The 12,973-nt window shown below is 42.6% G+C and overlaps 1 protein-coding gene and 1 long non-coding RNA gene across 4 annotated transcripts in view; one reads left to right on the top strand and one right to left on the bottom strand.

Moving 5' to 3' along the window:
- The window catches only part of LOC108641558, a 33,905-nt gene that overhangs the window by 791 nt on the left and 20,141 nt on the right, over positions 1-12,973 (bottom strand). For 2 of the 3 annotated variants that reach the window (XR_001922085.1, XR_001922087.1), the window contains exons 3-5: positions 3,980-4,099; positions 3,080-3,133; positions 319-399 (exon numbers count right to left, since the gene is read on the bottom strand). This is a non-coding gene — a long non-coding RNA (uncharacterized LOC108641558). Of the gene's footprint in view, positions 1-318; positions 400-3,079; positions 3,134-3,979; positions 4,100-12,683; positions 12,926-12,973 lie in introns of those variants that run through there. The other variant, XR_001922086.3, reaches the window with a different exon arrangement.
- SYNPO2 (synaptopodin 2) overlaps positions 1-12,973 on the top strand; it is a 75,465-nt gene that overhangs the window by 52,371 nt on the left and 10,121 nt on the right. The window contains exons 3-4 of the mRNA XM_008928850.3: positions 1,972-2,765; positions 5,844-8,032. Coding sequence (XP_008927098.3) covers positions 1,972-2,765; positions 5,844-8,032 — 2,983 coding nt within the window. The remainder of the gene's footprint in view (positions 1-1,971; positions 2,766-5,843; positions 8,033-12,973) is intronic.

Raw genomic sequence — 12,973 nt, 5'->3', positions numbered from 1 at the left:
TTAGTGAGCAGCAGAGCCCCGAAAATGTCCTGTTTGCAGGATCAGAGGAAAGCAACACCCTGCAGGGCGGGCACTCTCCAGATGCCATGTGGGGGAGCATCTCCTGAGCTTCCCGACAAATGCTGAACAGATGGATCCGGAAAAACACGGGGAGTGGGGACTGAAACACCAGCCTGCCCTTTTCACATCACTGTGAGCAACCCCTGGGCTACTGCTGAGTCTAGAAAGAACATTTCCAGGGGGAAGGAGGGAGTGTGCTCAGTGCATACCGACATGAAATGCACCATGTAGGGAGTAAAACATGAGTCTGAGACAAACCCTGCCGTGCTGACTCCATGGGTTCTGCTTCCTTCCTGGAATTACACCAGGGCTGTTGTTCCTGCAGCGAGCTGGAAAGGCCTGAAACAAAAGTAATTAATAATTTGACAAAACAGAATCTTAAATGACAAAAAAGAGGTCAGACCCAGTATTCTGCCTTTTGACAGAGGATAACAGTTATGTCTATATAGAGTAGAAGTATATCCATACGTAGCAAGGGCCTTTTAAGGTGGAAATCTTTCCCTCTCACACATACACACAATCACTCAGCTACCAATAAAGGCTAACATTTAGCTGGCCCAGCCCCCAGTCCATATCTTACATGGAAATGTTTACAGATTTCTGCAATTTATCTGTGCTTGAGAGCAGTACAATTGATCATCCAAACAGCATAATCTGATGGGATCCAGCAGCACTCACAAGGAGCTCCCTAAATTAAAATCCATCTGACCTTTATGTAGCTCCACATGTGGTGAAATGGATGTTACACATTTTGTGCTGTTTGAGGTAGACCCAGACTGCCACAAACGGTGTGCTGCATGGCTAGAAAAGCAAGTGATATTGGAGCTTCTTTCAGTGCACTGACAGATTTATTTCTTCTGTTGCTTCTTCCAGCCTTTCTTTTTAGGGAGTTTCAAAGTTTCAGAATACCCAGGACTGCTTTTGATTTCAAAAATCTCCATGATATCTGATATTAATACTTTACCGAGGGAACTTACTGCTTCTCTCATTTGAAAAAGTGGTTTGCTACCTTCTAGTCAATAGAAAGTCTTAATAGCATCCTGTAGTCTTGCTGTACAGAGAAGGTTTCTTCTCAAATTAATAGTAGTCAGTATGGTCCAGAGTACTGAGAGAAGGAGTTAAAGAGTAATACCAGTAAAACAGCCTAACTGGGCCAGGGGAATTAAGAGTTTAGGGAAAAGAGCTACACTGAGATATTTAGCAGGCTTCAGGAAGTGCAAATGGCATTTTCCAGTTAGAAATACATATTTTTAAATAACTAGGAAATATTGCATAAGTTCCCCACCCTTTTATGCTGGATCACTGGAATAGGCCCAGAGTATTTTAATTGATCCATGATATATAAGGACGATGATCCTCACAGGAATTCTTTGAATGTGTATTTTAAGTATTCATTCCCCTCCCTCTGATCCTCATCCAGTTCTTATGTATCCCTTAGAGAATGAACTGTGTGGTACAGGAACTCCATGTGAGGATGGTGCCTGACACAGTTGCAGCAGTGGCCACAGAGCCAAAAATTAACCCCTGTTCTGGTGTCATGCAAAGTTAATTTTCCGATGAACATGTGAAATATTGTCTCAGAAGTCTCAGCAGCATTTGTCTGGAAACCCTATAACAGAAATGTGTCTGGGAAAGTACCCTGATGTTAGGAATGATACAGTTCTACCACTGGTGTGTAATTTCCCCTCTTACTGAACTGTTATGTTGGAGAATCTTGAAAGATACAAAGATGCTTCAATTTAAGACCTCTGCATTCTGAGAAAATTCTTCTATTTATAGGGACCTGCTAGCAGGTACCACAGTTAATATAAGGGGTGAAATTCTCTAGAGAAACTGCTTTTGTAACTGTACTTACAATGGCTGTGCTTACAGCAGCTTAATTTTTGGAATTACTTGTTTATGTATGTGCAGATCCTCCGGTGGAATAAATGAAACCTTGAGTGCTGAAAGAGCAAATGGAAAGCCCAAGAACACAAAAGATGAGGACTATAGGGAGAACACCACACTGCAAATTAACACGGCGAAAGAGATACCCCGTGGAGATTTATGCATCACAGAGATATACAGTGGGACTCACCAGGGAGCGGCAGAAAGCAACGTAAACTTTTCTGAGACAAAACAAGAGACCACACAAAGCCACAGAATCACTCCTAAAGTGATAGGCACCTCCAAAGTGCTCGTGGCAGACGAGGCTGCTCTCAGAGGGAAGACAGAAGAAAGAAGGCCGGGGACTGTGGTTGAGCTGCAGTTGTCCCTCTCCAATGACACCCACAAGGGCACCAGTGCTCCTGCTGTGACTCTCCTGGGAGCAGAGAAATGCCCCCCTTCAGCAAGAGGAGCCAGTGTACAACAGGATGGGACCAGCCCCCTCATCACAATTCCCCTGGGTGTGAAAGAGGGCAACGTCCAGTGGTCAAACAAAGTAGTCCAATTTTCCAGCAGCAAAGAGGTCAAGAGGATCCAAGGTGCAGTTCCATCTATCCCCAGGGTGGAGGTGATCCTAGACTGTTCAGACAGGGAGCAGGAAGCACCCAGGTCTCTGTCTGAAAGGGGGTGTGTTGATTCTCAAGCAGAAGGAGGGCAGTCAGAAGCACCTCCTTCCCTCCTCTCCTTTGCAATCTCACCAGAAGGCACAGAGCAGGGAGAAGACAACAAGCCCTCGGAAAAGGAACACAGACCTCTCAAGCACAGGGCAAGGCACGCAAGTAAGTATGTCCCATCTAATCATTTGCACTGCCTGAGGGCATCTTTTGTAACTTTAGATATAATTTCAGGATTTAGAAGGCATTAGAAAGAAATGTTTAGAGATTTTTTTTTTCCTGCAGTTTTCTAACTTTCCCTCTCCTTTTTTCTTTTAAAGAATGTTTCTGTTCTTGCTTTAGATATTCTTTCAGGGTAATACAATGCTCCTGGTCATGAGCCAAGGGTATACCCACGCCTTAACTCTGCTGAATAACTGTGCTTACTAGACTTCCACTTTGAAAGTAACTCATGACTTTGTCCAACTAAAAATACTTACATCTCCAGAAAGGGCTGAACTCCGCTGGTCTTCTAATGCATATTCAGAGGCAATCTGTAGAATATTAACAAAAAGAGCAAGTTGCTTGCACATGTGAATCCTGGGGATTTCTCCTTTTATAGCAAAAGCTTTGTGTTGCCATTTGCATTATCTAGAATCAAAGCCATGCCACTGCTCTGAAAAGTTAATAAAAAGGGCCAGCAGAAAAGCTTGATATTGCCTGCAGAAGAGATTTTGACAGACACTAGCATGTGTATAACTGTTACATGATCCTTTTGGTTTTGTCAGCCTTCTCCAGACTGTAAAGTGAACATGCTATTTCTCCTGACTCCCATACCCAGAGGTCAGCTTCAAAATGTGTCCAAGAAGTTTACATGGAAGTAAACTTGCCACTGGAGCTACTATTAATTAACCGGGTGTCGATGTGTATTATTTACTAATTAACCTATTTATTTATTTATTATTTTCTTCATCTGGGACCTCTTTGTTGGTGGCTCGCTCCTTCCCAGCAATGTGAAGAATCCTGTCTGGGGATTTAGCAGCAGTATGTCAAAGGTGCTTGAATGTGTGCAGTGATATACTGTAGCAACAAGCTATTTCATATGCAGTGTTGGAACTCCTCCGCTAACCCACTGCTAATTCCTCTGGAAGCATATTTTTAGCATGACAACCATTTGTGTCTTATTGGCAAGTGGATTAAGCAGTGACTTATGCCTAAGTGTCTGTATGCAACCCACATATTTTGGGCATATTAAATGAAGTACAAAAGAAAAGTGCACATGCTTCACATTTTGGCTGCGAAGTCAGAAGCAACTGTGGGACTGTGCCTGTCTTTCTTAAAGAATTAATTGCAGTGCCAGTCTGAAAAGGCAAAAGTACAAAGCATGAACTAAATTTTACCTGATAAATTCTTCTTTCAAGCAGGACATAGATCCAATTCTTTTCCTGTGTCAACTACGATCATCTCAATCTCTTCTCATCTAGTGGCAGGTCACTATCCTTAGGAATCACTGATTAAATCTGTAAATTTTTTTGCATTATTATTATTATTAAAATCCTATCTACATTTTAGAATGAACAAATAATACTCTGTGTGCAGCAAATACTAAGCATGTTTTCTGCAAAAATAGAAGTTATAATGCAGCACTTCAGTCTGAACTAGAGAAGAACAGTTATTACAGGTGCTTGATCTCTTCAGCAGGAATTTCCTCTGTAAATAATAATCAGATTATATTTACCTGAACAGGTAACACTATAACACTACAGCCTGTACTTTTGGAAATAGTCTGCAGTGACTACTGTAACCATTTGCGTGGTCACAGGACTGAGCCAAGGATTTTGTGATTTGACTCTCCCACGATAAAATATTACAAATTGCTGGTTTGGGTGCCATGCTCTTTTTCATAGTTCTTGTGAGAACCATTGGTCCAGTCGTGCTGCCATCTGGCATAATGGCAAAACTCCAATTGTCTTTAATTGGAGAAGTATCAGACTCCATCTACTGACACAGCTAAAAGGATCATGAATAGACAACACCTCATCACATGGCTTTCTTTAATAAGTTTGCTTTATTTATGCTTGCAAAAGATACTAAATAATTTACTGTTCTATTTTCTTATATTAGAGGCACATTTTTTCCTTTTGAAATTAGGTGGAGGGGATCATCGATCCCCAAAGGAAGAGCTTTGAATTCCAGCTTTTTTTCTGAAGGGAGAAGCTATTGAGGCTGTCACTCATGAGATGTAGTGGTAGAGTATGAGGAAAGGAAAAAACCAGGGACACCACCTGACCAGCATTGCCCCATAAGGCACATGCTCCATGTTCCATAACAAGGAAGCAGTCAGGCTGATGTAGACAGCATCCATCAGCTTTACAGCTGCATCTGTTCCCCTTCCACATGACTTGATGAAAACCAGTAATTTATGCTTTAAGAAATATGTACCATTGATATATGCTAGTGGATACTCTTGAGAAGTCAGTTGTGTATTCACTCTTGCCACATTTTCAAAATAAATATTCTGGAGCTCTTACATCCTACAGAATTTTGGATTATATTCCAGGCAGGTAATGCTTGTTAAAAGACTGAAACCTGCTTTCCTTGAGCCAAACTCCCACATCTTCCAAGGGGCAGAAAGTTGATGCTAATAATTTTCTGTGTATGCCTTTTTGGATGCATCCTTGCTTTTAAATAGCTAATACATAAAAGCATCCTATAACAACCATACACATTTTGTAATTTATAGGAGTAAAATAAACACCTAAATGGCAGAAGGTGCTACCACTGTCTGACAGAATATGCTCGGTTTCATTTGGTCTCAGATATTAAACAGTCTGGTTTGCTGGGAATGGCTGCTGGAAGCCCAGGAATTGTGGTCAAACACTCAGTAAATACCAGACCAGAAACTGGATGAGTGAGAAAACATCACCTGCCTGTTGCTGCTGAGATTACTTGTGGAAATAAAAATTAAGAATGCTAGAAATAAAGACACATGTAATATCCCTGTTGAACTAAGAGAGTCCTAAAGAAAGCAATGAAGCCTTTGAACTTGCATGGGTGTGACTCTAAGGAATGCAGGGGATGGAATTTACCACACAGCTGATACTGGGAGAAAAGCTGAAGTATAATGAGTTTTCCGTATAGAAGAAAATAAATGTTTTACTATGGGAAAAGGGGAGGGTGGATAACACTCAGTATAGATAAATGCAGCAATTGTAGTTGTGTGGGATGCTTGTAAATAAATGTGTCCTTTGATTCTCTCCACAGGGCTCCGACGAAGCGAGAGCCTGTCAGAGAAGCAGGTCAAGGAAGCCAAATCTAAATGTAAAAGTATTGCACTGCTGCTGACAGCAGCTCCCAACCCCAATTCCAAGGGGGTGTTGATGTTCAAGAAGCGCCGCCAAAGGGCGAGGAAATACACTTTAGTGAGCTACGGGACTGGGGAGTTAGAACGGGACGAAGACGAGGGTGAGGAGGGCGAAGGTGAAGAGGGGGACAAAGAAAACACCTTTGAAGTGAGTTTGCTTGCAACCAGCGAGTCAGAAATAGATGAAGATTTCTTCTCTGACATTGAGAAGGACGGTAAGGTTGTGACCTTTGACTGGGACAGTGGTCTACTCGAGGTTGAGAAGAAGACAAAGAGTGGAGAGGAGATGCAGACGCTCGCAGACAGCACAGGGAAAGGGGCCCTCATGTTTGCCAAGAGACGGCAGAGGATGGATCAGATTACGGCCGAGCAAGAGGAGATGAAGGCCAGCACAGTGCAGACAGAGGAACACAGGGAAACCACCGTGACAGAGAACTTCCAGAAAGTAAGCTCTTCAGTCTATCAATCAAAGGAGGAGGAAACATCGAGGCAGCAGACCTGCGTGAGCAAAAGCTACGCAGACGTGAGCCAGAACCACAGCAAAATGGTGCAACAAAATGGCTTTGGTTTAGCACCAGGCACAAACCTCCCTTTTCAGTCCTCTGGAGCCCCCAGAGCACCATCTTTGAATATAACAGCTAAACCCTTCCCTTCTGGGGTTCAAAACCGAGCAGCTGCACCATTTTCACCCGTAAGAAATGTCACTAGTCCTCTTTCAGATGCAGCAGCGCCGCCTCCCTACTGCTCTGTCAGCCCACCGGCCGAAGCTTTCTACAGACCTGTCTCAGCTCCTGTGGCCAGCAAGGCTGCCCCAAGCATGTGGGCACCCACGGAGCCCACGGAACACATAGCATCCAGGGATGAAAGGATTGCCGTGCCAGCCAAAAGAACTGGCATACTGCAAGAGGCAAAGAGAAGAAGCACCTCAAAACCCATGTTCAACTTCAAAGATGCACCCAAAGTAAGTCCCAATCCCGCCCTGTTGTCCCTTGTACACAATTCAGAGGGCAAAAAAGGTGCTGGAGCTGGTTTTGAGTCAGGACCTGAAGAAGACTACCTCAGTTTGGGAGCAGAAGCTTGCAATTTCATGCAGACTCAAGCATCTAAACAAAAGGCCCCTCCTCCTGTTGCTCCAAAACCTTCACTCAAGGTCTCTCCCTCTGCCGGTGCTCCAGTTTCACCGGTTTGGTCACCTTCAGCTGCGGCTGCTAACAAGGCTCCTTCTTTCCCAGCACCAGCCTCACCTCAGGCAGCATATCCCGCACCACCGAAATCTCCACAGTATCCTCATTCTCCCGCCCATCCCCCAAGTACTCTCAACTTAGCTGGTCCTTTCAAAGGGCCCCAGGCGAGCCTGGCAAGTCCCAACTATGCCCCAAAGCCAACCCCAGTCACACCAAGTGCCAGGGAAACGAAGCCACCCTTTGAGATGCCACCGGCCATGAGCGGGAAAGGAGCACAGCTGTTTGCCAGGAGGCACTCCCGGATGGAGAAGTATGTGGTGGATTCAGAGACTGTGCAGGCAAACATGGCACGAGCCCCATCTCCAACTCCATCTTTGCCAGCTTCTTGGAAATACTCATCCAATGTCCGAGCGCCTCCACCCGTTGCTTACAATCCCATCCACTGCCCATCTTACCCTCCTGCTGCTTCCAAGGCTTTCTCCAAGTCTGCTGCTGCCACCACCAAAAATACAAAAAGAAAACCTAAGAAAGGTCTCAATGCTTTGGATATTATGAAACATCAACCTTATCAACTCGATCCCTCTTTATTTACTTTCCAACCTCCTAAGGAAAGCCTTGCCATGAAGCAGACATCGAAGCTGCCCCCTTCCAAGCAGGCTCTACCTTTGCCTACCTTCCTCCCACCCGGTGCTGGCTCTCCCACCAGGGCCCGGCCATCTTCAGTGTACTCCGTGCCAGCCTACGGTTCCCAACCTCCGTTCCAGTCAAATGCCTCTCTCCCAGTAAACGAATCATATTCACCTCCAGGCTACTCCGCATTTTCTAAGCCAGAAACCACCACCCCCTCTTTGTTTACCGCTCCGAGGCCAAAATTTTCAGCCAAGAAAGCTGGAGTCACTGCACAGGTGTGGAAGCCATCAGTTATTGCAGAGTAAACCTTAGAGCTCAAACTTAGTGTCCACGTTGCTTGCAGTCACTGGTGTGCAGTGGTCACCCGGCACACCAGCGGTGCCAGTGGTATTATTCCTTAGCTCACCTAACAATGTCAGATGTATCACCTCAAATCTGGGTCCAAAGTCATTGAACTTTTTTAAGGAATCAAAATAGATACAAATTTTAGCACATTTATGCGTATCGCCAGGTGCTTTATAGACAAACATTCTGAAATGAAGAGATGCCATTGCCTGAAGTGAGCAGGACACTAGGTTTTTGCTTTAGGATTACAACAGAAACAACAGTAAGCAATATTCCTGATATGTCAAATTAATAGAGAAGAGCTTTCTTTCTGTCCCTCTCCCCAACTGTGTTCTAATGACCTAGGGATTTGAGGACTTTGGTGGTTGTTTTTTTTTTTAAAGAAGTGCCTTATTATCTAATAGTAATATGTATTATTAACATAGCATCAAATAGACACAGTATTAGACTCTGACTGATCTCTAGCAGAATACAACTGGATAGACCTTTAGCCTGCACAGAGAGCCACGGAATTCACTCAGGATCTCTCCTGGCTCAAAGGTCCTTCCACAGGAATCTGATTGATCAGCCAGGGGCTTAGCTTTTAAGCTATGTGGATCAGCTGTGATCCAAAAATCATGAATTGCCTCTGTGATTTCACAGAGAACGTGCTTATCAGAGATGCTGGAGTGTTCTGAAGACTAAAAGAGGTGGAAAGACAGCTGGACAAATTGTTAAGAGATTTCCCATTTTGGGGAAATTTGACATCCCACGTGCAGGCATATTTTTAGCCAGAGTTTGCCTCGAACCCAGCAAGTAAGAGAGGAGTCTGTAAATCCAAATTCGGGAGCAGTCAGAGAGGGGAGCTGGGTTCTGCAGCTGCAGTGTAATGCACCAGTTTCTTGTGAAAGCACAGTGATTTAGAATGAAGGGCTACCTATAGTCAAGAGCACTGATTCTTGCACCCAGAGTAGTAAGTGACAGTAAATCATAACTATGACTATGTCTTCCTATTGGTCTCTCGTACACATTTTATTATTTTCACTTGGGGTTCTACAGTGCTTCTTCCCACTCTAAATCTTTTTACTCTGGTCTTATTCCTTCACCTTTTACTTGCTGTACTGGGGACTAAGGATTGAAATACTGCTACTGTAGGAAGTCCTTAAGAAGTTTATGGTCTTCAAAGCAAATACAGAGCCTTGCTGAAACCAAGGAGCTATGTTTGAGTAGTTTAGCATGTCTTTCAGTAAAAGCAGTCCTGTTACCATCAGTGGTGCTAGGGCTGAAACAAGGTGCTCTCTCACACAACAAAGGGGATCAAAATCCATCCCAAGTGTGAAGCTAAAGATTAAAGCATCCCTCTATGAATAACAGTGGCAGAATCTGTTGCTATACTTGTTTAAACTATCATTCAGCTACTTAGAGACCTATTAGGGACCTTTCATATCATTGGGGAGGGGGTGTGTACAACTATCTATCTTTATGAAGAAAACATTCCTAAATATGAACAAAATCTCCTTAGCTTGGTCCCGTGATGGTAACTCAAACTGCAATCAAAGTTCAGAAGAAGGCACTTGGTTGTGATGCAGACAGTAGGCGGAAATCAAAGTCTAATCAAGCCAGTAAAAATCACTCCTTTGAATTTTGGACCTCCAAAATTACACTCTACCCTTTCAATTCTGGATTGGCATGCTGACTGCATTAGAAGAAAATGACCAAGTGATCCATCTCTCTCTTAAAATTCAGGAGAATGATGGGAAATTTGGGGGGAAAAATAGTTTGGAAAACTCAGGAAATATTTATACTGCATTTACCTGGAAGTAGAAAGTAGCAATATTTTAATCCTTTGGAGATTTCCCTTCTATCTGTTTTCCACTTTCAATATCTGTATTTTTCTTCTATCATTAAACTTGTCCCTTTCCTCTCTGCCTGTTTGCGGGTTTTTTCTTTGGTTTGGCTGCTATTTTTTTGTTTCACTTACCTGTACAGGCTGATAGCATGTCTTGGGGGGAAATCTATTTTCTATGCTAGCCTGTTAGTATGAAACCTCCTCCCTCCCATTCCCCTTTCCCCTTTCCTTTTCTTCTCCCCTTCCTCCCTCCCTCCCTCCTTTTCCCTCCTCTTTAAAAGTTCAGTCTGAAGTTACATATGCTATTTTAGGAAGACATTTAAGATACCAGTATGTACTTGGAATAAAGATACTCTCCCAAAGGTAAGTAGCGCTCCTAGAGAGAGACACAGAAATCCAATCATGCTCCTATTGCCTTACATGCCTTTGTTTACAGTGTCTTCCTGTAAAGTACATCTTGTAATTTATGATCACACTTGTGGACTTGCTCACCCCATCATCACAAGAACGTTTCCTTAATGAGGGGATTTAGAACAGTTTTGTACTTCCAAGTATCCCATGTGAAACCTGGGAATTACCAAAATCTAACTTCTAGCCAACATAGGTCTGTATGGCAGGCTACTCTCCAAATGAGAAATAAAAAGCATTACTATTCTAATTATCACCAGAATAAACAAGAGGTAAAGCTGGGATTAATTCTCATGCAAAGGAAATCAGCTCTCCAGAAAAACAGAAGTTAACAGGAGCTAGGGAAGAGCTCTGGGGTGAAACAGAACATTTCAGTTTCCTGAGTCATCTGCCTTAAATCCAAGTGGCAGACAGAAATGCATAACTGTCATCTTTAAAACTGTTTTGCTATTTCTTTCATTTTCAGCACAACCCAGAAGTTCCCTTAGGGAATCACCTAAAGATTATGTGTGTTTGCAGCACTAAGCAAAAAGTGCACTTCTGTGGCCTAACTTCTCTTTACTTTATCCAAAAGAAAAGGAAGTGTATCTATGCTGAAAATTTGAATTTTTCATCACATTTGGATTTTTTGCTGCTATTGAAATACAAGTATTTCATATGGCCTATAGCAACACCAGAAGGATTTTTAAAGCTCCAGCAAGAGTTAAAAACAAAGCCCCAGTGACACTGGTGCTCTTAAGTCAGTTAAGATCTTTTGAAAATCCCATTCAAAGCTCAACTCTGAATTCAGTTTAACATATACACATCATTCTACACGCATAGTGCTTGGATCCAACTTGGCTTCAGGATTCTTTTTACTAATCAGGTAAGTCTTCAATTCTTATTAATATTTCAGAAGACTAGTCTACTTAAAGCAACAAGTTTATCCAAGATGTAATTGTAATCTGTGAGGGAGCAGATGTTTAGAGGAAAGTCGAGCTGTTCACTGTCATGGGTCCAGATGAAAAGCTAAGGGTGATGTCAAACATAGCTGGAATGCCAAGGAAATGAAGGGTTTGTGTTAATGAGCCAACTGAAATTCCACTTGGAAAGGGCAGTGAGCTTTTGGAAATGGTTTTCTGGAAAATCTATTACAATTATTTCATAAAACATGACAAGGCTACCAAGATGCAACTGTCATGTTTACTATGTAAGCATATTTAACAGTGAATTTTAAGCCACCTCTACTAACAGTACTTCCAGTATGTTCACATTAAAGGAGGAACCGAAATGTTTTATGTTGCTTTTAGCACATTTAATTACATCACATACTGGAAGTATTAGACTGCATCAGTACAATGGATCTCACATTTTAGAAAGCCTTACCATGAAAACAGCTACCTCAGTCAAGGGTTTATACACTTGTAATTTCTGATGCAGTTACGAACCTCTTGTTACAGAAACCTGAATGGAAAAGTTTTGTGTTGGAGATGAGTGGCTTTAGGACAAAAAAGCTAAAATTTCTGCTGAAGAAACAAAAGACAAAATTTAGTTCCTGAACAAAGAACTGCTTAACTTCTCCCTCCTTCTCTAGGGCAACCACTCTTACCATGTCCCTGCTCAGCAGAAGATAATATATTATGAAACAACTGGAAAGAGATTTCAATGACTTTTTTTTTTGAAGGAACACTTACAGAGTAAACTCTATAATCCCTTACAAGTATACCTAGTTTAACTTTATTTACTTTGTTTTGCATTCCCAATGTTATTTTCTGTGAGACACTCGAGTCATGACACAAAATCAGCCTTAGAAACTGCAGTGATCCATTTTCCTGTCACCACAGAAGCAGTGGTGAGTTTGCTCAGAGCAGTAGCACTGAGTTTGCTTTCTTTTTGGCAGCCTGTTGTTATTAATGAATGTTCAGAATTACACAATGTTCAGAATTACACAAACTTGTATTTGAAGTAAAGAAATACTAAGAGGCTGAGGTATCAGCAGGCTCCAAAAACATTAGGAGGTGAGGAGCTGGTGTGTGGCTCAGATAGAAAAATTAGGGCTTAGTGGCACAGCAGTAATTTTGAAAGAAAATACTACTAGGATTAGAGGGAGGCAAGCTTTGGGGAGAAAACCCCACAAAAAAACCTGCAGAGACTGCACAGGATAAAATACCTGTCAGAGGATCATGAAATACTGAAGGCAAAAGGCCAATCAGCAAGAAGGGTTCACTTATTCTGCACAGAGATGGCTGACTACTTCCAGACTTTCATTGAAATGGGGTTTTTTGTTGAACTCTGATAAAAGATTATAAGCAATTATTAGAAGAACTTCACACCAGGTTATGTGATCTGACAGGAGCAGTGCTTACCAAGTATCCAGGATGACAGCTCAACACAGGACCAGCCTGACCATCCCATGCTGCTGCTCCAGCATCTCTGGGGGGAATCCTCTGTACTCTGCGAGGCAGGGAAATCTCAGGGAGATGACAGCAACTAACAGTCTGCAAAATCTTTCTCCTCTCTTTTTTCCAGGGTCCTTTTCCAGATTTGGTAGCTTTAAGATTCCAAAACATTTGGTTCTAAAAAGATTCGCTCTTCCAGTCTTGCCTTTTCCCATGACACACCTTTCCTTACCTGAAGCCAAACTCCCGGGATCCCA

This window comes from Manacus vitellinus, unplaced genomic scaffold (assembly GCF_001715985.3).
Source record: "Manacus vitellinus isolate BGI_N305 unplaced genomic scaffold, ASM171598v3 scaffold_69_pilon, whole genome shotgun sequence".
In the NCBI taxonomy this organism is placed as follows: Eukaryota; Metazoa; Chordata; class Aves; order Passeriformes; family Pipridae; genus Manacus; species Manacus vitellinus.
This window is presented reverse-complemented; position numbering and strand designations above follow the sequence as displayed.